The sequence below is a fragment of the Mobula hypostoma genome, chromosome 12 (genome assembly GCF_963921235.1).
Source record: "Mobula hypostoma chromosome 12, sMobHyp1.1, whole genome shotgun sequence".
Taxonomy (NCBI): Eukaryota; Metazoa; Chordata; class Chondrichthyes; order Myliobatiformes; family Myliobatidae; genus Mobula; species Mobula hypostoma.
In genome coordinates, this window is record NC_086108.1 from 76,853,843 (window position 1) to 76,881,145 (window position 27,303).

The window sequence follows — 27,303 nt, forward strand, 5'->3', positions numbered from 1 at the left end:
AAGGGAAATGGGATGTGAATTAACAGAGATTATCAGAAAGTAGTAAAGATGCAGTGAGAAGTGTCTAAAATGACTGAGGAGCTTAGCGGTGGCATTGTGGCACCGCTGCCTGTAAGGAGCTTGTCTGTTCTCCCTGTGACTGTGTGGGTTTCCTCGCACAGTCCAAAGACGTACTGGTTGGTAGGTTAATTGATCATCGTAAATTGTCCCCGTGGTTTGGCTGGAATTAACTTGGGGGGTTGCTAAGCAGTGTGGCTTAAAGGGATGGAAGGGCCTATTTTGCACTGCATCTCAATAAATAAATTTGCATGCTGGCAGTAGTTTCCAGGAGCTTGATTTGTGTCTTTGACTGCCTTAGCTATCTTCTCAAACAGATTCTGTGACGTGTCTCTCAAAATCTTCCTGGCTTCTGAGGAACCAAACACTTTCTACTGCTTTGCATTTTCTCCATTAGCTTTCATTAGTAGCCACAAGTTGTCGATATTCCTCACTTCCTTCCACTCTAGCAGATACAAATTTGGTTTGTCAAACCTTTCTACGTAAGACAGTTCTCTCCTTCTGGGATAAATCAAGTGAATTTTTACTGAACTGCCTCCATTGCCTTTACATCCTTTGCGAAATAAGTAGACCAATGGTTGACATAATATTGCAGATGTGGTCTCATCAATGCCCTGCACCAATAAAGAGTATCCTCCCTATGGTTGTATTCATTCCCCTATAAATAACAACAACATTCTGTTAATTTTCCTCATAATTGTACCTGATTCCTGAACTTTATTGAAGCACACACCTGGACACCCTTCAGTACCTCGGGGCCCTGCACTCTCTCTGGTCATTCAGATAATACGTTACTTTTTTCAATGTTTTTGCCAAAATGGACAATTTCAGATTTTCTGACCTTTGGCAGAATTTTTTCTACTGCCTATTTTCTTTGTAGTCTCCTTATCTCCTCTTCACAATTTCTCCCGTCTTTGCATCATCAGCATATCTAGCAAACGTATCTTTGGTGTTTTCATCCAAGTTATTTGCATAATTTATTAAAAAAAGGTTACAGCCCAAAGGCACTGACCCCCTTGTCACACCACTCATTATATCTTGTTGATAAGAAAAGGAAATATTTATCCCTACTCTCTGTTTCAGCCAACCTTCTATCCATGTTACCTTATTTCATTTTATGTAGCACCAAAATGAAATTTAGTTAATTACAGCAGATCTGTGCCTTTTTCAATAGATATAATCTGAAAAGGTACACTGAAAGTTTATGTGTAATTGCCGTCATTGCTGTTCTGTCGCACTTTGTTGCCAGACGCTTTTGTCTGAATCTGCTGATTACAGAGTGTATTTTCTGTGGAATTTTATTGAGAAGCTAGGCAGTGCCAGTTCTAATTTATCATCTCCACTCATGATCTTTCTGCAAAATCTCTTGTTGTCCCATCGCAGGAAGTTAGAAACATAGACCTGAGCTCTGCTCTTTCCACAAGAGTTATGCCAACCTGTTGGTCTTTGAACTAGAGAGTCATGTGCTTAAGTATGGACCGACCAACACTTCAGTGCAATATTAATGGAGTGCTGAGCTGTTCAAGATGCAATCCCTTGATTGAAATTTTATGCTTTGTGATCTTCTTTGTCAAGTGAGTGCAATATGTTGTGATACTACTTCAAAGAAGAGCAATGAAGCTATCCCCGCTATCCTGATCAGCTCTCCCAACAACACATCAGATTATCTAAATTAAATTTTTGCAATTAATGGACAAGTGCACTTCATTGGTAGCAATGTGCTTTGATATTTAATGGTGGTGAATTGTGCCATTTAAGTGGAAGCATTTCTATTTAGTCCCTCAGTCTCACAGAAACCATCCTTGATTCCTCTCAGAGGCCATCTTGCAAGGACAGCAGGTTTCTTGTTGGTGAGTGGGAACTTAGTGCTATACCTCAAGTCACAAAATTGTTTCAACACCTCATATACTGTCTGGGTAGTCTCCAGCCCCTTGGTATGAACATTGAATTCTCCAACTTCCGGTAATTCCCTCCCACTCCCGTCCCCCATCCCAGTTTCACTCTGCCCCCTCCCCCAGCTGCCTATCACCTCCCTCATAGTTCTGCCTCCTTCTACTACCCATTGTGCTTTCCCCTATTCCCTCGTCACCTTTCCTGCCTATCCCCTCCCTGTTTCTCCTCCCCCACCCCTTTATCTTTCCCCTTACCGGTTTTTCACCTGACATTTACCAGCCTTCTCCTTCCCACCCTCCCCCTGCCTTCTTTATAGGGCCTCTGCCCCTTCCCTCTTCAGTCCTGACGAAGGGTTCCGGCCCAAAACATTGACTGATGGTTTCCACGGATGCTGCCCGACCTGCTGAGTTCCTCCAGTGTGCTGTGAGTGTTGCTTTGACCCCAGCATCTGCAGACTATTTTGTGTTTACAAAATTGTTGCAACTTGGCCAGAAAAAGACGGGGAAAGAATAAAAGTCCAATAGCAGCCCCAGATATTTAACGTCTTTTGTTTTGGCCAGGAATGGAGATTTTTGTCAGGCACAAATGATTTGAGGTGCAGGCAGTGCTGTACCAGAGACTTTGCCATCATACCAGGATGGCTTATGCTTACTTTTTGCCAGTAGCCTGCTTGCTGTCTTGACGTTCATAGATTTGGGATAATGAAGAAAATCTAAACCAAGATAACCATTACAGATGGTTATATTAATTTACAGATTAAAAACTAACTAGAAACATTAGAAAGATACTGATCCATGTATAGATACTATTCTTTATAAAAAAATTAGAATGATGGACTGTTTATATAATGATAGCTTATGTGCGATAATATGCTCAGCAAGTAAACTGGTCTGGCAATTATTTTCTTAAGGACGACAAATTGAGAAACGCTTAATTTTTCAATGAAGGACTATTACTATAGTACTTTCATAATAATTTTTACATTTTTCTTTAAATCAGGCAAGAAGAAGGCAACTCTGTACGATACTCAAGCTCCAATATGCCCCATCTGTCAGGTACTGCTCCGTCCAAGTGAACTACAAGACCATATGGAACAAGAGCTGGAAAAGCTCACTCAAAGCAACTTATGGTATGGTACCCTCACTTTTTAAAAAATTATTCTTATCAGGGTCACAGCACTGAAGAATTTGCAGATGTACATTGACACACTCATAGACAAATGCACATGTGTGTGTGGGAAAAGTTATAGTGAACTATCATGGAAGCAAGCAAGCTGATAAGATTTACACACAGATTATCGGCGTTGTCGCTGGTGATGGACTGCACATGCACCCAGTCACTCAGGCTGGTTTGGGATTGGAATGAACATCTATTACAGATGAGTTAAAGACTCGGCTATAGTGTGTCCCCTGTAGTGTTGCATTTTTTTAAACTTGGTTCATTTGTTTTGTTTTGTATTTTCTTGCTGATTTGTTTGGGTTAAATAAAATTAATAATCGGAGAATTCCTTATCTTCTATTTTGCAGGAGACAGGAATGTTATCAAACACTAACCAGTAATTTGTGTGAAATGACTGGTGTGAAGTTTGCTAATGGATAGTTCCAGTGTTTAAACTCATCGATTGTTGTAGAGAGCAGAGTGACACTAAGTGATATATTTACCATTTAGCTTGAGAATTGGCTGCTGATTCTGAATATGAGCCAATAACATAATTGTTCAGATTTGTTTTCAAAGGATACTTGTGTTTACATTGAGGTTTGACAGTTTGAGAATATAGCCTTTAAATTGATCAACAAATTCTGCCTGCTAGAGACATAAATTGTAAAAATCTGGACATCCAATGGACTACCTTAAATCCACGTATGCAATGAAACTGTCCAACCAAACATGTCTCTATTGCCTGGGCAATCTGGTGCAAGATATAAATTTTATTTATTATGTACCTATTAAAAAAAACAGCTGCATTGAATCAGAACAGCCCAATATCTTTTATTGTATTATGTAAGAACTAATGCTGCATTTAACTCACAGCTAACTATCTCAAACTAGTATTGGTTGAATGCAGTCTAACCAGTACATTGTTTGGGTCAAAACTCCTGTCGCAATGTCCTGAAGAGAGATTTATGCTCAGGTGCCGAGTTACTTGCATGGTGTCCATCACCCAGCAGTTAAAACATATATGTTTGGAAAACATGTCTTGATTGACCAAGCATTTAAATTAATGTCAAGTAGGTTTACAGAATGTTCAACCGATCCAAGGGACCCCTCTCAGGCATTTTAAAACCTAATTTGACATCTTGCTGGATTTAGATTCCCCTTGATAATCAAGCTAAATCCATGAGCGATTATCTCCTGCTGAAGGTCTCACCAGACTTCTTTCAGGCCCGGACCCCAGATCTACACTGGATATTCAGTGTTGCTTCAAAGTTGCGAGGTTTTTATTATTCTAACAATGCAAGTGTATATATATAAGAAAGAAAGGTGAAGCAATTTTTAAAACAGGTTTTCACAGTGTCATGCAATTTTAGAAATCATGCCTGTCAGAAAATATCTATTTAGTTAGAACAGAAGAACATAAGAAATGGAACCAGTAGACCATTTGTCTCATTGAGCCTGCTCCACCATTCAATAAGATCATGGCAGGTATAGCCATGGACTCAGCTCTACCTACGTCCCTTTTCCAAATAACCCTTAATTCCACTGCTGTGCAAAAATCTATCTAACTGTGGCTTAACTATATTTAATGAGGTAACCTCTACTGTTTCCCTGGGCAGAGAATTCCACAGATTTACTACTCCCTTGGGAAAGCAGTTTCTCCTCATTTCTGTCCTTAATCTATTCCCCTGAATTTGAGGCTGTGTCCCTTAGTTCCAGTCTTACTTCCCAGTGGAAACAACTTCCTGTCTCTATCTTATTGCCCTTTCACGATTTTATATGATTCTGTAAAATACCCTCTCATTGTTCTGAATTCCAACAAGTATAGTCTTGGGTGACTCACTCTCTCCTCATGGGCAAACACCCTCATCTCCGGAATCAACTTGGTGAACCTTCTCTGCACCACCTACAAAACTAGTATATTCTTCCTCAAATAAGGAGATCAGAACTGCATGTCTCACCAGTACCCTGTGCAGCATAACCACCTGCTCTCAAATGCAAACCCTCCAGTAATGAAAGCCAATATTCCATTTGCCTTCTTGATAACCTGAGGTTACGATTAAGATTAACATTATTTTAAAAAGATAATTTGTTAAAATGCATCAATAGAAAGTCTGTCAATAACGTAGGATACTGTAAGGGCTTTCTTGGGGGTGTATAATTTCTAATTACCCTCGATTGTTTCAGCTCTCCCATCTTTGATCTGTTTCTCAAGTTCCACACACAAGATGTTATTAATGTAACACATTTGACATTCTTTGGCCATCCCAAATCCCCTCACAGGCAATGAATTTTGATCTGAAGCCGCTTTAACGACATAAGCAACTGTGGCAGCCAGCAAATGCCCATCGTCTCTCTCATCACCATCATCTACATTCTTTGTAAAAATTTCAAAGAACAATGGTCTAACACATCACATCACTCCTCTGTTATTCTGTCTGCATACCCATTATTGTAGATAATAACCCTCTGCCTATGAGAAGACAATCAATTCTCTATATTAATGCTACTCCCGCTGGACTCAGTCTAATTATGTATTGTGTAGCATTTTATAGAAATCAGCCCACTCCAGTCATGTGGCCATTACAAAATTCGCAGAAATATATCATTTCCAGGATGTGAAGATCCACAGACGTGGAACCAATTCAGCAAAGTTGGTATAGTGTAACCTTATCTTAGAAACCAAATTGAGTGTCTTTAAGAACCCATACATGCAGAATATCTTCTGCTTGTCGCCACTCTCAAGATAAATAATTTCCTGATTCTGCCTGGATATTAGCAACACATGGGCCTCTTCTTGTCTATGGGAAGAACTCCAAGAACTTGTTAAATAGATGAGATTATAGTGATAATTAATCAGAAGCTTTCTATATTTTGAGATCATTTATTATATCCATTATTATTTTGCATCCATTGGAGTCAACTGTACATAGATTATTGAGAACTGGTCATTGTTTTTTGGAGTGGAGGCAAAATAGCTTTCAGAAACCACTGCCATATTGTACACTTCCCAGAATCAGCTCGGAAGAATCATTTAGCATTCCTCTGACACTGAAGAGTCAAATGTTTTGAGATGCTGTATCCAACCCGCAGTGCTGGGTTGAAAGCCTTCTTTCCTTGCCAGCTGTAAGTGAAAAGGGGTTGGCAAGTCTTAACCTGCAGCACGAAATGGTTTATAACTCAACACTAATTTGCACTTAATCATCATTTTCACTCAGAGAGGCCATGAGGATGGCAACTTAGGGAAGCAGAAATATTCGCACAGGTGCAATGGTCAAAGTGATGAGAGAGATACAATTGCAGCAGAATAGGAGGAACTTTATTCTACATCTAACCTGACATCAATGTATTTGAAACTGATTGATATTACAATTTCACAGTACATTAAGTTACATTACATTACAGAACATGTACATTACATTATACTTCGGCATGTGCATAGTACATTATGCTACAGAACATGTTCATTACTTTTTATTACTGTACTTATCAAATATGTAACTCGGCATTATACAATGAAGTGAAAAGCTTCATGAATATAATGGTTCCAAATGTATGTAACTGTACTGACAGACACTCTGGTATGAGTTTTGTAGAATGATAATGTGAAGGCTGCAAACTGTAACTACCAAGACTGTACCCCAGTGGTGTTCTTAGGCCTATGATTATAGCTGGTGTCAATCCAATTTCAGTTGGGTACCAGATTACCGATGTTATATTTACCCTTTCTCAAAACGTAGACATGAATCTTGCTGTATGGTCATGGAAATTACAGAATAGAAGTTCATTCAGTTCATTGTGCTCCTGCTAATGCTACTTTCACTGTCCACTCCCCCTATCCCACCACCACAACAAGCACACATACACGCATACTTACGTGTTTCAATGTATTGATATAAAGAAGAGGAAGGCAGAAAATCATATGATACTAATCCACAATATGGCATGATAGCGTAATAGTGCAGTGCTTTACAATCCTAGCTGTAAGATCAGGGTTCGATTTGCACTGCTGTCTGCAAGGAGTTTGTACCTTCTCCCTGTGACCTGATGAGTTTCCTTCAGGTCCTCAGGTTTGCACTCACATTCCAAAGACACATTGTTAAGGTTAGTGAGTTGTGGACATGCTGTGTTGATGCTGGAAGCATGGTGACACTGACAGGCTGACCAGCACAATCTTGGCTGATTTCATTTGACACAAATGATGCATTTTAATAGACAATCTGATGTACATGTGCCAAATAAAGCTAGTCTTTATTTTTAAACGTCTTACTAACTCTAGATGCTGAAGAGAATCTCGTTCCCGTTTTGACACATTTTATTTTACTATATCTCCTTGGAAGCACCAATCTTAGTGAAGGTGATCGAGGTATAAATAATCTATCTGGCATACCGTTTTAAGTGAGGGGGTGTCCATTCCCAAGGAAAGACTGACAAGGCTGTGTGTTTTCTTTCAAGGGTGACTGGGCGAAATGTTATTCATGTGTATAAGTTAAAAACGGCCTAGCAGGGTGAATAGAAAAGACCTGTTTCCCTTGGCTCTTGGATCATTTTGAAATTTCCGTACCCAGTATTGCAATTCCAAGCAAAACAGCAGCATGTGGTCCTCTGGTAAATTCATCAGAGATTTTTTTTTCCAAGCAACACTTGCATGTGTGGTCAATTGTGGCTAATTCAGTACTGGCAGTAAGGTCCCCCATCTTAGCCCCAGTGCCTTGCTGCAGGAGATCATCAGGTTATTGTCCAAGAACCAACCATCTTCAGCTGCTCCATCAATCAGCAGGAGCCTGAGGGAACTCTGTCCACTTTTCTAAAGGAGTGCACTTTCTACTTTACTTATGAAGCTCAATACCATTCAGGAGAAAGCAATCTGTTTGAGTGGTACTCGTGTACCACCTTATCTCTTTACTTCACCTACTGCGGCCATTACTTGACCAGTACCTACTAAGCCTGTGATCTCCACCATCAAGAAGGACGAGGGCAATACGTATAAAGGAACGCCACTACCTGCAGGTTTCCCTCCAAGGCACACAATGTCCTGACTTGGAAGAATATCCTTCATTCTTGCTGTGTCTGAATCCTGGACTCTAAATCCTTTCAGTAGTCCAAAAATCTGACTCGCCAACGCCTTCTCCAGGGCAATGAATGTTGGGCAATAAATGTCAGCTTTGCCTGCAGTAATTGCATCTCAGATAAATGAATTACAAAACACGATCAGCTAAAATGATATTTTCCCCAGTTTCTTGTAGTGACCAACAACACAGTTTCATGTGCTGGTCAGAGTGAAGCACAATCAATAACACTCCAACCAGTTGCGCTCATAGTCCACCATGCACTTTTTATTGTGCTTTGATTTTCAGATAACTAGAATGTAAATGAATTCCAAATGCAATCACTTCATAGCTCACATAGCCTATCCATTCATGATGTTCCCTACCCTGTGGGCATTATCGATTTATACTGGTTGCTTGTCCATATACACTAACTAATCCCTCTAATGATCTTCACAGCTTCCAATCCTCCAAACCAACATGGGCCCTCTACTTTTCCAACTCCTGTTGACTTTTCAGCCTGCTAAATCAGTTAATAGTCTGGGTTTGCTGCAACAAACAGGAAGGAGAACGTTTGGGAAGTGAATGCCTTGACTTCAACCCTCATTTCTTGGGGATCATTTGAGGAACTATGGGTGCTTCCGATGCACCTGCAGTTCCACAGAGGATGCCCAGGAAATAATTAGATGTTACAGAAAGATTGCATGACTAAGTGGGCTACAAAATAACAAGAGAAAGGAGCAGTTGTAGATCATTTTGTCCCTTGTGCCTATTCTTCCATTTAATTAGATAATGGCTTGTATTTCTTCTTACATCAACTTCCTATTCCCACACTAACTCAATTCCAGTAATATCTGAAAAATTCATGGAGTCATACAGCACAAAAGTAGGCCCTTCAGCCCATCACTTGTATGACAGCCATCAGGTATCCAAGTATATACTAATCCCATTTACCTGCACTTCATCCATAACCTCTGTGTCTTGGTGATTCAAGTATTCATTCTTAAATTCATCTAGATACTTCTTGGGGCAGTACAGTAGTGTGGTGGTTAGCATAGCACTATTGCAGTACTAGCAACTTGGTTTCAATTCTCACTACTGTCTGCAAGGAGTTTGTATATTCTCCAAATTACCACATGTATTTCCTCTGTGTGCTCTGGTTTCTTCCCACATTCCAAAGACATACGGGTAATTAGTTAATTGGACACATGGATATAATTGGGTGACATGGGTTCATTGGGCTGGAAGACTCTGTTACTGTGCTGTAGATCAAAGTTCAAAATAAATTTATTATCAAAATACATATATGTCACCATATACAACCCTGAGATTCATTTTCTTGCAGGCATACTCAGTAAATCCTTGATAGAATAATAACCATAATAGAATCAATGAAAGACCGCACCAACTTGGGCATTCAACCAGCATGCAAGAGACAACAAACTGTGCAAATACAAAAATAAAGAAATCACAATAATAAAAAAGTGTGTATGAAATATCGAGAACATGAGATGAAGATTTCTTGAAAGTGAGTCCATAGGTTGTGGGAACATTTCAGTGCTGGGGCAAGTGAAGTTGAGTAACCCCCTTTGGTTCAAGAGTCTGATGGCTGAGGGGTAATAACTGTTCCTGAACAGTTTTGTGCTGTGAGTCCTGAGGCTCCTGTACCTTCTTCCTGATGGCAGCAGCGAGAAGAGAGCATATTCTGAGTGGTGGGGGTCCCTGATGATGGATGCTGCTTTTTTGTGATAACACTCAGTGTAGATGTGCTCAATGGTGGGGAGGGCTTCACCTATGATGGACTGAGCCATATCAACTACTTCTTATAGGATTCTCCATTCAAGGGCATTGGTGTTTCTATACCAGGCTGTGATGCAGCCGGTCAATATACTCTCCACCACACATCTATAGAAGTTGGTCAAAGTTTTAGATGACATGCCAAATCTTCACAAACTTCTAAAGAAGAAAAGGTGCTGCTGTACTTTCTTTGTAATTGTACTTGTATGCTGGGGCCAGGACATGTCCTCTGAAATGATAACACTGAGGAATTTAAATCCGTAAATAGATAAATGTAGTGAGAATCCCTGCCTTCACTACCTCCTCCGTCTTGAATATACCCAGTGGTTGCATCTCCAAAGCTACCCTGGGTGGAAATTTCCAAACATCTATGACTCACTGAGTGAAATATTTTCCTCTTGTTGCTGTCCTCAATGTCCATTACTTATTTGGACCCTATGACCCTTGGTTCTAGAAACCCCTGCCAGGAGAAACCTAGACTTTGCTTTTACACTATCTATCATCCATTATATAACCAAATTTACTGATAGTGCAGCAGCGGACAGAAAAGCGAGTTGTGAGGAGGGCAGAAGAAGTCTGCAAAGGTATGTAGACAGGTTAAACAAGAAAACATACACTTGGATTACAATGTGAGGTTACTCGCTTGTTAGAAAGAATAGGAAAGCAGAATATTCTTTGGACAAAGAAGTGCCATTGAATAAAAGATGTGCTTTATTTGTCACATGTACATCAAAACACACTGTGATTTGCGTCACTTGCACCAAATCAAATCAGCAAGAATTATGGGGGCAGCCTGCAAGTGTCATCACATTTCCAGTGTCAACATAGCATTCCCACAACTTACCAACCCTAAATGTACATCAATGGAATGTGGGAGGAAACTGGAGCACCTGGAGGAAACCCATGTGGTCATGGGGAGAACATACAAACTCCTAACAGAGGGCGGTGGGAGTTGAACCCCTATCAGAGATCGCTGGTGCTGTAAAGCAATTGTGTTAGCCACGATGCCACCATCCTCCCTCATGCTGTGGTCCAGAGGGATCTGGGTGTCTTATGCATGAAAGACGTAAAGTTAAAAAGCAGGCACAGTAAGTAATTAGGAAGGCAACTGAAGTATTGGCCTTTAATCCAAAAGGGATTAAGTACACATGAGGTAGATGTTGCCTCACTGTTCAGAGCATCAGTGAGGCCATTTCTGGAACGCTGAGTACAGTTTTGTTCACTTTACTGAAGGAGAGATGTTGTACTGGAGCAATAAGAGCAGGCTTTTGAAGGTTATTCCTGGGATGAGAGATGATTTATAGGAAACTTTGAGGAGAGTGGACCTATCTGCATAAACACTTTGAAGAATAAGAACTGATCACATTGAAACATATGATTCAAAAGGGGGCTTCTCAGGGTAGATGTCAAGTGAATATTTCGTCTCATGGAGCAGTCAAGAGCTGGGGATGTAGCTTCAGAATAAGGAGTTGCCTAATTATGACAGTGATGGAGAGGAATTTCTTCCTTCTGAGAGAAGTGAATCTCTAGATTCCCCAAAGAGCTGTGGAGGTTAAATAACTGAATATATTCAGAGGTGAGTTAAATAGAATTTTGTGCTGCAAGGGAGTCAAGGGTTGGAGGTAACAGACAGAAAAATATTAAATCAACCATGATCTTACTGAATGTCAGATCAGCTGGAGGAGCCACATAATCTGCCCTTGCTCCTTGTTCTTAAGCACTTTGAGATCCAGCCACCCAAGTTCAGGTGCCTGGAAAAGGAAATCCTGAGATATGTAAAACTAAGGATGTAAAGCAGTAAATACTTATGTTACCACAAGCATAAGTTTATGAATCTAAAGGCTGATTCTCAATCCTGTGTGCTTCCACAGGCTGGGCAGATGATAAAGATGCTGAGATGAAATTAGCTCACAACAAGAACATACAGTAGCTAATACCAATTTGCAATTGTATTTTAGCCCCTTTATCTGCTTGCTCACTGGCAATACACAATGGGTTACTAAGTAATAGGTTACATAATAGCTTTCAAAGACCATCACTATTTGTATAATATGGATTAGGTCAATAGAAATCTAGAAGCTCTTTTAATCTACTGAACCATTTTGCACCATTTATATCATGTGTCTTTTAAAAAAAGTTTGGAAAGTTCAGTTCAATAGGTAAGTGTGCATTGAAACAAATCAATTGGCAGTATCTTAATCAATGTATAGATTTGAAAATACAAGAATTAAGAAGGGTTAGGGAGGGAAGGGAACAGAGATCGTGTTTAGGGAGCCATTGTGCTAAAGATTAGGCAGTATTGCCTAAATAACTGGATGAATTGAATGTTATCCATCACGACACAAAGAGCACCATTATTTAATAATTAATACTGTGGCCTTATTGTTCTGTTACTTGCATAAGGATGAGTGTATTAGCAGATGAGAATTGTCTTTTATTCGATAGTAACTATTATTTAGGCAAAAACATCATTCCTTTTCATTTGTCACAAGTAGATAACACTGTCAGAAGAGTTTATGATATAGCTTTTTCCTCCAGATGATCAGTGTAGCTTTAACTCCTTGCAGCCCGTGGCTCTACATGTGCTCTGAATGATGAAAAGGAAAGAGAGGAATATTAATTCTTCACACAGGGAAAGAGATTAGTGAATAGCAATTGCAAATGACATTCCCAATGGTCTTACCCTCCCAAACACTCTCCCTGCTCCCCTCTCTGTGTGGTTGAATCTGGCTTCCATTTGTTTCCCTGATGACCTGACTGAGATTGGAAAAGTCATAGTACAGAGAAAAGCAGAGAAAATGAGAGAAAAACAACAAATGAAAAATGTAAAATGTCATTAGCTATTTTTTCCCCATACACTGCATGCTCCATGTTAAAATGCTCCTGCGCTTACAAAGCCGTATGTCCTCTAGTCCACCATCTCAAGGGAGATGCAGTGCTGTCACAAAAAAGCACTGAATGATTCGGACCCTTATGGCTACAGATGTAATAAAAGCTGAGGTCGTGGGCTGAGCTGAGCTTGGCTGAGCTGTCTGCAGTGGCTATGCTGGATGCATGCATGAGAAGTTTTTTTTGAGAGTAATGAGATGGGGTTTGAATTGCTTTACAATGTTTTATTCTACACAGTAGTATCACGTGGTCAGTTGCCAGCAAAATAAAACTAAGAAATTATATACTGTTTTACTACCACATTACTATACAAGGAGAAGTGATGCATCAAATGATGTTACATTTCATGGGTTTGTGCCATTTACCTGATCCTCTTCCTAGAATGCTACAGAATGATGGTTTTGTAAAATAATACATGCTATGGAACTCATGAAGGTCTTTTGTTCCATCCTGTTTGCCGATGGCAGAGTTCTGAGTAGCTGCTGTATAACTGCGTATGGATGATAGAATTCATATGAAGATAAATGAATGTGATAATTGCTGGACAATTATTGTGACAGTGAAAATCAAACCTTGATTATTGGAAAACAAATCAGGAAATTATTGTATATAACAAGTTAGTACATTTAGGAATGCTTCACAACTCAAAATAAGCTTTACTCAACGAGTATGGATGAGAATTCTACCACTCAACGACGTGAAATTTCAATACATCGAAATCAATCACAGTAACTCTTGCTGTGATGATAATTTAGCAAATCGACTCCACAATGAATTAAAACTTAAAAGCAAATCAATCATGGAATAGACCACTGTACCAGGGAAGATGTGTTGCTGACTTTGTAACTTATTGCCAACTTAAGGAACTAGGTAGTCATTGACCAAACAAACTTTCAGCAGAGAAACTGGGACCGTCTTCTACCATTGCTCTGGACTGTGCCCTTTCCAAAATATTGCTAAATAGGAAGATAGACGGCCCATTTCAACAATCCATCCTTAATCTTCCCTTCATCAAGGAGAGGTGTCCACAGCAAAAAGATATAAAACAAGAGAGCTCTGCTTTTAAAGAAAAAGAAGTCATTCAGAAATATTGCTATGAAGTGTTTATTTCTGAACACAAGAGATTCTGCAGATGCTGGAAACCCAGAGCAGCACACTCAGAATGCTGGAGCAACTATGGAGAGGAATGAACAGTCAAGATTTAGGGCTGAGACCCTTCAGCAGGATGAAGATTCTCAGCCTAAATGTCGATTGTTTATTCCTCTCCATAGATGTGCCTGACATGCTGAGCTCCTCCAGCATTTTGTGAGTGATTATTTCTGTTGTTTTGTTAGTTTTGTTTTGAAAAACAATTTTGGTGCTTAAATATTTATGAGATAATCAGGAGATCTATCTTTGAGCAACTAGCAGATCTGATGCTGTGACAGAGCTGAAGTAACTCAACAGGGAAGATTAAATACACTGTATAATTTTACTTCTTTCTACCAGCTAAAATAACTTGTGACAATATGTCATATTAAATTTTGGCAAGAGCTCAAAATTTATCATTTTGTGCTCATCCCAACTAAAAATATCAAAGGGAGGAATTTTCTACCCCACTGTTTTAACAGAAACTGCTTAATGTCAGTTTTTCTTATTTCGTAGCTTCTTAACACCAAGATAAAGATCTGGGTTCAGAATACTCTTAAGGACATGAATACGTTATCTGGGCAGATACGGCAGTACAGTAGTCAAGGAGCACTTGACTGTTAGATTCACAATTTACTGAACTAATTTGGATGTCAATAATAGTAACTTCAATCAACATCACCTTGCCAGGCTTGGCCCCTCTTGGTCTGCTATCTGACACCAGTAAACGAGTCGATCTTGTTGTGTTGGGCTGTCATCAACAATATTGATGTCCTCGGCTGGATGGGTGGACAACTTTCATGGGAGTCAAAAGCCACCCACACATGGGGAGGAAATTGATGCCACCCGTTCATTCTACGCAGAGTATCACCTATGATGCAAGTTAATCAACTTGTTGCTCAGCTCAACTCAAATTACCACACCGTAACAACTGTAGAATCTCAATACTTCTTTGTCTAAATATAACTGGAACATCTAGCAAAATGATTTAAAAAAAAATAAGGTGTACTCAACTAATGTTAACAAGGAATAATTAACCAGTCATTTACTTTTTTGTTGTTCACGGGATTTTGAGGTGGCTTCACTTTGCTTTCTGGTTATGGATGGCTGCTGATTTCTCGGAAGCTCATCCATTCTTCTCACTTAAAGCTGGCCCAGTTGAAGACAACAGTTTTGTTGACAACTCAATGCAACAAAATGTATATGTTTACATGCAGCTACAATCACTTATTTCTACAGTGGTCCATAATATAGAAACTGATGAAGTTTTATGCTAAGGAGTAACATGAATGAAAATCGTTCTGGCCATAACTATACAGTATGACTTGCTGCAGTTCATAGTGTTAAATTAACCCCAGTCCTATAATGTAAACCTTGACTGCTACTGCGCCATGAGTAGATTTACCGACTGATGTTGATAGGCTGGCCCATATGGAAACTGACATGGAAGAAGACCAACAATATCATGAAGAGTCCCACCCACTTTGCTTATGGACTTTTAGTGCCACTATGCAGCACCCATGCTAGACTCAAAAACATTTACTTCCTCCAATCCGTCAAGATGATCAACATTTCCACCCATTAACCCAGCATACCACCCCCAGCACCACTACGTACACGTCATCTAGTGTCACTTCATGTACGTACAATCAGTCTACCTACAAAACAGCTACTAATACATCGTGTTTTACAGGATTGCATTTATATTTATGGCGATTTTTGTTATTTTATTGTGTTCTTTATGCTTATTGTGTACATTTTTTTATGCTGCATCAGATCTGAAGTAACAATCATTTTGTCGTCCTTTACACTTGTGTACTGAAGAATGACAATAAACAATGTTGAATCTTGAGCCTTGAATCATTTCCTTTTAAGTGAAATGAATAATTAACTTTTTAGATGATGGCTGGCTGATCCACAGCACCAGGGCAGCAAGATAAAAATCACTCAATAAATGACCATTGCTGTGTTATGAAATGACTCCTCATGGTGGCTCCAGATCTATATTTGCATGATTAAAGTCCCTCTCAGTTTTGGTTGTATGAAGCCAGTGGGGGACAAACAAATTATGTTTTTAAAAAATGAGGCATTGGCTGAGGTAAATAATGAACCTTAAGTTGTAACATAGATTAAATAAGGCATCAGATATTTACATAGCAAAAGAGCTAATAGTTCTTAAGTACATGTAATTCATTCCGTTTTGTTATTTGTGCAATTAGTCAAATGAGATTTGTTTCCTATACACTGGTAATACCAGAGAAATATTATCTGGTTGCTTATGAACTCCTTAAATATATGGGGTGAGAAGTAATTCTGAATGTATTATTTTTAGCACTGCATATTGCTTGGTAACATTTAGTATAATTCCTGCTCTTGCACTTAGCAAGTAAATTTGACAAACCTGAGAAGTGCCCAGGGGTTGCCAGAGTAAAGAAAAGTGAGGAAATCCATGCAATCATTTCTTGTGAGTACCAGTACGAATTTTAAGAATTCGGACAAAATTGAAATTCTAATAGTGGTGAGGAATGTCCTGGTACTGTTGCCTTTAAAAAAAATTGATAGAAATTAAGGCTAACAAATGGAAGGAGAAGATGGTAATTTCTAATTGAATAAACAACTGTTTTGTATCAGATACTGAACTAAATTCCTAAAAAAGACAAGATCTGTGTAACCAATCTGATGTTTTGTTCAGACTTTGTTTTTTTTTGTTCTGATTTAGGATGTTGGATAGAAGTAGGATTGAGGCCAGTCCTCCATTGTCTTACCACTGTTTTAACGGTGTCCTTCTTTGCATTCCATATTTTAATCACTTGAGGCTTGCCAGATATTCCTTCATCTGGAATTTCTGGCCTCACTCTCTCCACTAGTCTGCATCTCTTTCACATGCTTCTCCTTAATCCCTACCTAATCGATCAGGCTTTTGGTCATCTGTTGATAAAGCTTCTTGTACGTCTCGATATCAATTTTTTTAGTAATATTTCTATGAAATGCTTTAAGTTACTTGCCATGTTGAGTGTGCTATTTAAGTACGTTTAGTTGTTGTTACTGCTGATAATATTCATGTTTCTATTAAATAAGGCAGATTGCAAGAGATGGAAAAGTTAACAGGATCTATTGCAGGTGATTGTTAGGAACAGCTAGTTTACAACCTGCTGAAAATTTTTGGTGAGAACCTCCAGTCAAATTGCTCACACTTGGAACCATTTTCACATCTCCTGATTAATTTTTTAACTGAAAGAATGGATTGCTCTTACATTTTAGAATTTACTATTTCAGGCAAATGTTCTATAACTGACACCTAAACTGGTGGAATAACTAGAAGGAAATTTCATCCAAGGAGTCTTGGATGTCTGGTGTTCACAGCCTAAAAGGATGTTAAAGGCAGAGATGATAAAGATGGCATTTATTAATGATTGCAATCAGTGTTTGAAATACCATCAACCACCTGGCTGCAAACTGATAGCTGAGGTGAAAGAATACCCCAAATATACCCAATTTACCTGGCATGTATGCCGTTCCAAATGTTCTCCTTCTCCACTGTAAGATTCAAAGATCCCTCCTTCCCTTCCAAACAGCAATGGTGAAGATACCCTTTGCTTCAAGCCCTGCACCCAAATCGTTTTACACAGTTTAGATTCAGACCTGACCTAATGTGAATTTGAGAACAGGTTTGTTCAGATTTACGATATACACAAAGAGCACTGCATTCTAGCTGCTCAATTTATTGTTAATGTGCTGGTGAGCAAAGGAAGAGGAAGAGACTATTGAGTGCTGTGAGCTGGCTCCAAAAGGAGATGGCACTTTTCCTCTGCTGATGCAATATTTGTAAATTTTACAACATTAGAGTCCTTGGCAGTCTCAGCAAGGCAGAGGAGAGAGGGAGGACAAGCCACCAATCTCTTTATTTATTTGAATTTCAAATTGTAAGGAAACAGATTCTGGCACTTGAGAGGCCAGATTCTCATCGTACTCCCCGAGTTATACATTAAGCACATTCTTCAATGTGGTACTCATATGATACACATTCATAAATCATTCTTTGTAATTCCAAATAGAGTCGGTCCAGCAGCATGCAGTGCATGTAAATTTTTAAAGAGTTTCATTGAAGATGACATTTTAAATTTGACCAATTTCTATAAAATCTTGACTTAATGATAATGTGTCATTTTGGCAAAATAAGAGCAGAATGAATGTGAAATAGGGAAAAAATTGAAGCAGTCTGTTTGAAACGAAACACTGGGCTTCATTTCCTTTGTGATAAAGTTTAATGAAAAAGTACATGTGAATAAGGAGGTGAGCAAGACTAGCAATGCAATTTAATTTCTAATATCCCCACTAAGGTTCTGTCAATGTTAAACTGAGTTTCTGTGAAGTAGTCTATGAAAATACAAATTTCTTGTTAAGGAATTCTTCGTTGCAAGGCAATCTTAAACCATTTTGCTGGGAGTGAGCTAAATACATAGATTGGTTAGACTCATTACTCACAGTTATGCATGTTTTGTTAATGAGTGGGAATTTAGAAGTTCACCACAGGAAGAACAGATGTGATTAATGCACGGTTTCTACCTTTCCATATTGAGTATGATGGTTGTCAGTTATGCAAAAAGGTTCCAGGAGGGAATTGCAAGAAAGGCAGAGAGAAATTGGAATTCACTACCTCCTGATTTTTGGGAACTGTACAGTAAGTTGTTCGCAGCGTTCGGCACACCTTTGAGGGTACTATGTTGCATGAGGTACTGTTGAAGGCTTGAATCCATGTGTCACATCTCCCACAATTTTGCTAGGTAGATACTCTGATCTGATTTTATCAATGTCACTGTGAGCTCAACACTTCAGCCATTACTTTAACCTTCTTTAGTGCTCAGTAGCAGGGACATCTGTCACCAGTGCAATTTAGAGGGATCATCTATTGCTTGCTGTTTTGTTGCTGATGGATTACTTCTGGTTATGGTTTCAGTCCATGATAAAACAGGCATGGTAGGACTTTAACCTCCTGTACAAATCAGCAGGTAAGTATTAGGCATTCCTGATGGTGTACTGAATTACTGGAAAAGTGAATGCAAGTTGGGTAAGAAGAAGAGAGTGAAATTGAATTACTTCCTTTGGTGTTCAAAAAGCAATTCTTCCATCTAAATCTAACATATCTAAATCCAATAGGATGGACCCTTACCAATCCCACAAATGGAGGAGAGATCACTGCACTGCAGTAACACAATGCAAGCTGCTTTTCATGCTAGAACTCACAGCTTTGATGGTAGGAATCTGTACCTTTCTGGCAGTAAGGTGACTGTGCTTGAGCTTTTCCTATAGTGCTCAGACATCAGGTGCCTGTTGCTTTTTGGCATCATCTCCAAAATATGCAAATAGAATTGGCCTTCTCTTCCATGTTAGCAATGATAGGCTTCAAGCCTTGCACGAAGTCATGTACCAAGTTTCTGCCATACACGTCCATCATAACACTTGACAATACCCCCAGTTTTCTGCAAGACTCTGTAATGGATTGTCTATTTCATTGTATGTACATCTGAACCACTTGTGTAAACTGCCCCTTCAGAGAACTTATTTGAGTCCAATTTCATCATTCAGGGAGCTGGCATCAATGCTACGTATGTCCTGTCCGAGCTGCTGCCCCCTCATCCCTGGCACCCTACCACATGTCAATCTCAGCTCAGTACTATCCTCCAAATCATGCACAAGTTCAGTATCTCAGATGGTAGCTGCAAACCTGCAATCAGTTGACAATATGATAAGTTGATCATCAGTACTACTTATTGTCCATTCATGTTTGGCCATGTCCCATTTGTTGGGTATCTGAAAGGAGAAAGGCACTTAGTGCAACAAGATGTGTGAGGAAGTTTTGCTTGTTTATATTATCTTCTGGTTTTAAGTTGGAAAGGATCGTGAGAAGGTGAGAGAATTGAAATGTGAAAAGTAGCTTGCTACCCTGTTTTTGAAAAAGCAGGAATCAAATATAATTGATATTATAATATTGAGCAGAGACAACATGGATTTATGGATGGAAAATCATGTTTAGGTGCCACAGTAGTGTAGCAATTAGCGCAACAATATCACAGCTTGGGCGTCGGAGTTTGGAGTTCAATCCCAGTGTCCTCCGAGATCAAAGTACATGTATGTTACCATATACAACCCTGAGGTTCATTTTCTTGTGGGCATATGCAATAAATCCCTAATAGAATACTAACCATAATAGGATCAATGAAAGACCACACCCACTGGACGTTCAACCAGTGTGCAAAAGACAACAAACTGTACAAATACAAAAGAAAGAAATGATAATAAATAAATAAATAAGCCATAAATATCATGAACATGTGATGAAGATTCCCTCAAAGTGACTCCTTGAGTCCCTAAATTGAGGAGTTTTTACATCTTCCCCATAAAATATGTGGGTTTTTTCCGGGTGCTCCGGTTTCCTCAAAGGAGTCCAAAGAAGTACTGGTACATTTGGATAGTTGAAGTTTTTCAATAAAGAGCCGAGCAGGAGGTTGGAACTGGAAGTAATACATGTGCATGCATTGAGAGTTGCTTAATCCATAGACAACAGAGAGCCAAAGTAAATGGATCCACTCCTCAGATTCCCAGGCTGTGACTGGGGAACTACAGCAGAGGTTGGTGCTTGGCTTTCAACTTTTCATAACCTTCATTGATGATTAGGCTAAGCAGGCCAAGTGTAATATTTTTAAATTCATTGTTTGCAGGATTGTGAGAGCTGAGGAGAATCCAAAGGGATATAGACAAACCGAATGCGTGGATAACAACATGACAAATGGAGGAAAGTCTGGATAATTGACTGATCATTCACTTTGGTAGCAAAAATGCAAACACGCTGAGTATATTTTAAATGGTGAATGATTTGGTAAGGTTGATGTTAATAGCTGTTTGGACTCAAGGTTCTGAAGGCTAACATGCAGGTAGAGCGGGCAATTAGGAAGACAAATGGTTTACATGTGCAGTTTTGATCTACTTATTTAACAAATGAGGTATTTGCTGTTGGAGGAGAACAGCAAAAGTTTACCAGACTGCTTCTTAAAATGGTTGGTTTGTCATATGAGAAGAGATTAAGTAGACTAGCATTTATTCTCTACAGAGAAGAATGAGGGGTGACATTGAGACATACGAAATACTTAAAAGGGTACATGAAGAGAAGATCTGACGAAGGAATCTAAACCTGGATGGGTTATTTATGACTTAATGAGAAGAAGTTTCTTCACTCAGAGGGTGATTGATCGATGGAAATTGCTCCCAAGAGGACTGTGGAAGCTTAGCAATTGAAACAGATTTCGATAGATTTCAAGATATGAAAGGAAACAAGGGAAATCGAGATAGGGCAGGAAATGGTGCTCGGGTAGAAGATTAGTGATGATTTTGTTGAATAACAGAGAAAGCTTGAGGGGTTGATGGCTTATTGCTGCTCTTATTTCCCAACTTCTTACTGTATGTTAAAGAAGATTAGATACGAGAATTTCACTATTTTAAATGTTTTCATCCCTGCTGCTACTGTGAAAAATAAGAGCTTAAGGTAAGATTGGTCTAGTTAAAAGATTGGCTGGCTAACAGGAAACTGACAATAGGCATAGATTGCTCTTCTTATGGTTATCAAGATCTGTGATGGGGTGGGGCTCAAATTTTTAACAATGCATATAAATGACTTGGAAGAAGACACCAAAGCTATAGACGCTAATTATTTTGACGACACAAAGATAGGTAGGAAAAAACATAGTACCTCAAAGTTAATTTATTATCGAAGTATGTATATTGTATACAACCTTGAGATTCAGCTTCTCGCACGCAGCCACAAAACAAAGGAACACAATAGAAACTATTAAAAAATCCCACACAACAAAGACTGTTAAACACCCAATGTAAGAAAAAAAGAACAACTCAGGCAAGCAACAAAAACGAAAGCAATTAACACACACAAAGAACATTAACCGCAGAGTGAGTTCACCGCTACGGAGCCAGTTCAATTTACGTTGCATCTAAGTGGTAGGAGATGGCAGAGCTCTGAAATAAGAAGGAATTGAGTCTCAAAGTGCAAGATCAGCAAAAGTTATCCTGCAAGTAGGGCGACTACTTAGAAATGATAATGGAATGATGGCCTTTTTCAAAGGTCTTGAAGTATAGAACTAGGGAAGTTTTGATGCAACTTTACAAGATACTGGTGAGAATGAACATGGTGTACTCTGTAGATTGTTTAAGGAAATGTCTATAATCCAATCAGACATGATATATAAAAACTGCAGAGATACCTTATTTCTGCTCCTATCCTTCTTGCGTAATAGGACATGCACCTATTCTCTACCAGCTAGCTTCTCTGGTTAGGCGCCACTTTGCTATTTGGGGGAGGGATTTCTCAGTGAATATTTAAGATTTTCATGGATGATATGACTGCCATGGTTGAATGGTTGAAAATATATGCAAGCTTTCAGTCGTGGGAGTGAGCTTTAGAACATAGAACATAGAATAGTACAGCACAGTACAGGCCCTTCGGCCCACAATGTTGTGCCAACCCTTGAACCCTGCCTCCCATATAACCCCCCCACCTTAAATTCCTCCATATATCTGTCTAGTAGCTTCTTAAATTTCAGTAGTGTATCTGCCTCCACCACTGACTCAGACAGTGCATTCCACGCACCAACCACTCTCTGAGTAAAAAACCTTCCTCTAATATCCCCCTTGAACTTCCCACCCCTTACCTTAAAGCCATATCCTCTTGTACTGAGCAGTGGTGCCCTGGGGAGGAGGCGCTGGCTATCCACTCGATCTATTCCTCTTAATATCTTGTATACCTCTATCATGTCTCCTCTCATCCTCCTTCTCGCCAAAGAGTAAAGCCCTAGCTCCCTTAATCTCTGATCATAATGCATGCTCTCTAAACCAGGCAGCATCCTGGTAAATCTCCTCTGTACCCTTTCCGATGCTTCCACATCCTTCCTATAGTGAGGCGACCAGAACTGGACACGGTACTCCAAGTGTGGCCTAACTAGAGTTTTATAGAGCTGTATCATTACCTCGCGACTCTTAAACTCTATCCCTCGACTTATGAAATCTAACACCACATAAGCTTTCTTAGCTACCCTATCTACCTGTGAGGCAACTTTCAGGGATCTGTGGACATGTACCCCCAGATCCCTCTGCTCCTCCACACTACCAAGTATCCTGCCATTTACTTTGTACTCTGCCTTGGAGTTTGTCCTTCCAAAGTGTACCACCTCACACTTCTCCAGGTTGAACTCCATCTGCCACTTCTCAGCCCACTTCTGCATCCTATCAATGTCTCTCTGCAATCTTCAACAATCCTCTACACTATCCACAACACCACCAACCTTTGTGTCGTCTGCAAACTTGCCAACCCACCCTTCTACCCTCACATCCAGGTTGTTAATAAAAATCACGAAATGTAGAGGTCCCAGAACAGATCCTTGTGGGACACCACTAGTCACAATCCTCCAATCTGAATGTACTCCCTCTACCACGACCCTCTGCTTTCTGCAGGCAAGCCAATTCTGAACCCACCTGGCCAAACTTCCCTGGATCCCATGCCTTCTGACTTTCTGAATAAGCGTACTGTGTGGAACCTTGTCAAATGCCTTACTAAAATCTATGTAACTCACATCCACTGCACTACCCTCATCTATATGCCTGATCACCTGCTCAAAGAACTCTATCAGACTTGTTAGACATGATCTGCCCTTCACAAAGCCATGCTGACTGTCCCTGATCAGACCATGATCTCTAAATGCCCCTAGATCCTATCTCTAAGAATTTTTTCCAACAGCTTTCCCACCACAGATGTAAGGCTCACTGGTCTATAATTAGCCGGACTATCCCTACTGCCTTTTTTGAACAAGGGGACAACATTCACCTCCCTCCAATCCTCTGGTACCATTCCTGTGGATAACGAGGACATAAAGATCCTAGCCAGAGGCTCAACAATCTCTTCCCTCACCTCGTGGAGCACCCTGGGGAATATTCCGTCAGGTCCCAGGGACTTATTCGTCCTAATGTATTTTAACAACTCCAACACCTCCTCTCCCTTAATATCAACATGCTCCAGAACATCAACCTCACTCATATTGTCGTCACTGTCATCAAGTTCCCTCTCATTGGTGAATACTGAAGAGAAGTATTCATTGAGGAATACTTCGCAGAACACAGCTGTCACACTCTAATAATTGTGCGGCAGTAATATGTAGTAGGTGGGTTATTGCTAAGCATTTATTTAACATTATTTGAAAAAATGAAGGATGTACAGTACTCCATAATAAGTGACACAGATAGCATGTCTTCAATTGACACCAGAGATGAGCCTGGTTTATTCTTTCCTTTCCCTTCCACTGAACATTGGGGGCAAAAAGGGAGCTTTGCAAACAAGTTCAGCTTCATGTAGATGGCCTTGTTGTACCATTTCATTAGTGACATGCTTCTCATTCTTTCCATCTTGTATTTATGCGGGTAAGTGATTAAGAAAAAAATATATAATTCTGAATAGTTTCTAACTAGAATCAGGCACATGCACTTGTTTGGCCGTTCAACACTACACCGTGCTTAGAGCAAACGGTTTGTAAATGGCATCAGTAACATGCGCTTGTGTTAAAAAAGCAGTGATTTTTCTCATTCATAGGTGGCGGGCAATAAGCAGTAAGACAATTCAGAACTGTTTTGCTCACCACGGTTTCAGTCATTGAGGCCTGGAGATGCCAGGAACAGCCGAGGGTGAAAATGAAATGATTTCACTACTTCAACAAGTCAGGAAATATGAAAAATTTGAAGGTATCGACATGTTACCTTTGGTCCCCACTGGACACTCAACTCCCACCTGTAGTTCCAAGCAGCTGTTTGCCTCTGGACAGCGGCCACAGTCAGGTGAGGATAGATGGCAGGTCTACCCTGGTGAGATAGGGACATGCCTGTGCTAGCATGCGAGATCAGCTCTGGTGGACTGGGTGGATGAGATCTACAGTGAGATCCGACAGCCAGAAAGGCGATTCTGCAACACCCTGTGGAGAGTGAAGGACATGACAAGGCACGGAAGAAGCTATGGTCCTCCCTGAAACAAGGGAGGCCCCAGTTGTGACGTCTACTCGTACCAGTGAACCCAGACTTTCAAGGTCAAGAGAGTGGAACTGCCCGAATGCAACAGCTTTTCCACTTTTAAAAACTCTCCTGCACAGGTTTCCTGTTATTATTGGATACCATGGACAGCCAGTAGTATTGGTAGTGTTCTAATTTGTTCTGTATTTCATTTCAGTGCATAATTTGTTACTCAGTTAAATTCTAGTTTGTCTTTTTTATACATTTTTAATAATTTCCATGAAGCCTCGGCTAATTAGTGCAGCCGCATGATTTGGGGCTAAATGTACTGGTCCCGATGTGTCCCAATTAATCAGAATCCACTGTATTTTGGAGCCTCCATTGTGCACCAGTGAAAATGTTAACATTCAACAATTATGAAGTATAATAAATTATACTTCCTTGCAAACACATTATTAGATACATCTCATGGACATGGATACGTCAGAACTTCCAGTCAACCAGAAAGAGGCCTTGAAATTGCCACCTGTAACAAAAGCCACTCCGTTACCATCACGGGCCATCTTTTGTTACACTGAGGCGTGAACGCTATGGACTCGCGAGTGAATCTAGTGTGAATGGCTGCAGAAAGACAAGGACAGATTGTCCAGTTTGTTGTATTTCTGCTGCTGTGCTTTTCGCTTGTCATCTTGGCAGCCAGCTCATTTCAATTTGCCCCATGGCCTTGCTGACACTGTGTGTATGCACAGAAAGTTAAATTCTCCTCTGATCAATAAAGAAGAAGTGTTCCTCCTGCCCAGTCGATATTTTTTTTATCTGTCTTCAACCCCGTTCTGCTGATGGCAGCTTTTGTGAGGAAAGTCAGTCAAGGGCACCAGGCAAGGCTCAGCTACTTTTTTTTCCCCTGCTAAAAGTTAACAGATTTGGCCTTTTGCTAATAACAGCGTTATGATTTATCTCTATTTTAATTGGAAAATTTGTGAATTAATTGATTTTTCTTACTTTCCAATTAACATTGTAATTGGCTGTGTAATAAATTCTTCGGCACCCTACAAATGAGGGTTGACATGAAGATTGAGGGGGACATTGGAAGGCTGCATGGCACACCCTGTGATCTAAAAACACTAATAAACTATGTTATTTTAGCATATCCCTGGGTGAGCTTTCAGGCATAAATTTACAGCTGTGAGGTTCCAGGAACTGACACTATTAAGCGCTTTGACAGAAACTTCTGACAAACCTCCTCATGGGCTGACCTGATTGATCTATAGCTCTGTCCACTGACAGCCTCAGGAAAGCCAAGCCATGAGGGAGAAGTGATCAGCTTCCTGGTACAGGAACTGAAGCTGCAAGGACTTGGGCACTGTAAACAAGTGGCAGGGCAGAACAGGGGTACACTGTGTGGATGATGTTAGGGTCTATGCATGTCCTTAACTATCACGTTAAAATTATTTATTCTGAAATTGTCAGAGCTCAGGTTAAGTGACTCGTATTCTGGTGATTTAAAATAAGCACATCCTCTATCCCTAGTTTTATTTTTAATATTTATTTTTTTAAATCTAGTGTTATCATTTAACCATATCGGAACAGAATCAAAAGTCTCAAAAAGGCCAATTGCTATAAATTAAATAAAAGTGAAATACGGATGAAATATTAAATCATCCAATACATTGAGCACACCAAGTATTATGCAGTATATGCTGGATGTGTTTTATTCAGGTTCATTTTAAAAGTCATAATGCTTCTGAGAATCATTTTATTTTTTCAGAAGATATTCTTTGCTTTTGCACAACGCTGATAAAGAATATTTCTAGATCTGCTTGCACAGAGTTAATAAAAACATATCTGAGGCATGAAGGTATATTTTGTGCTAAGCATTTTAAGTGTGGGAATTATGAAAACTATTTTTTCATGCTATAATTTGAAGGTTGTAGAAATTTTCAAATGACAGTGAGAAGTATTTCTGGCATTTCTATTATTATGGTGGGCTACACAAAAACTCTTGAATCAGGCATTGGATGAGTATTAATTATAAACTGAAAAAAAATGTTCCTCATATCTGAATTCGCTTTTGCAGGCAAGAATTTACATAATTTCTTATTTTAGTACGTTATGATGTTTTTACAAATTATCATTTTCTAATTGAAATATTATAAGCAAACAAAATTGAGACATTAATTATATTAACAGCTACTTTTTTGAGTGATACTGTATATTTTAATGGCTTTATGTTCTAAGACTTATCTCAGGCTAAACATAAGGTATTCTCACTTTGGTCGTG

The 27,303-nt window shown here is 39.5% G+C and overlaps 1 protein-coding gene across 2 annotated transcripts in view; it reads left to right on the top strand.

Annotated features, from left to right (window-relative positions):
- Positions 1 to 27,303, top strand: part of rnf220a (ring finger protein 220a) — a 487,974-nt gene that overhangs the window by 262,913 nt on the left and 197,758 nt on the right. For both annotated transcript variants that reach the window (XM_063064437.1, XM_063064436.1), the window contains exon 3: positions 2,950 to 3,079. In XM_063064437.1, the coding sequence (XP_062920507.1) occupies positions 2,950 to 3,079 (130 nt within the window). The remainder of the gene's footprint in view (positions 1 to 2,949; positions 3,080 to 27,303) is intronic.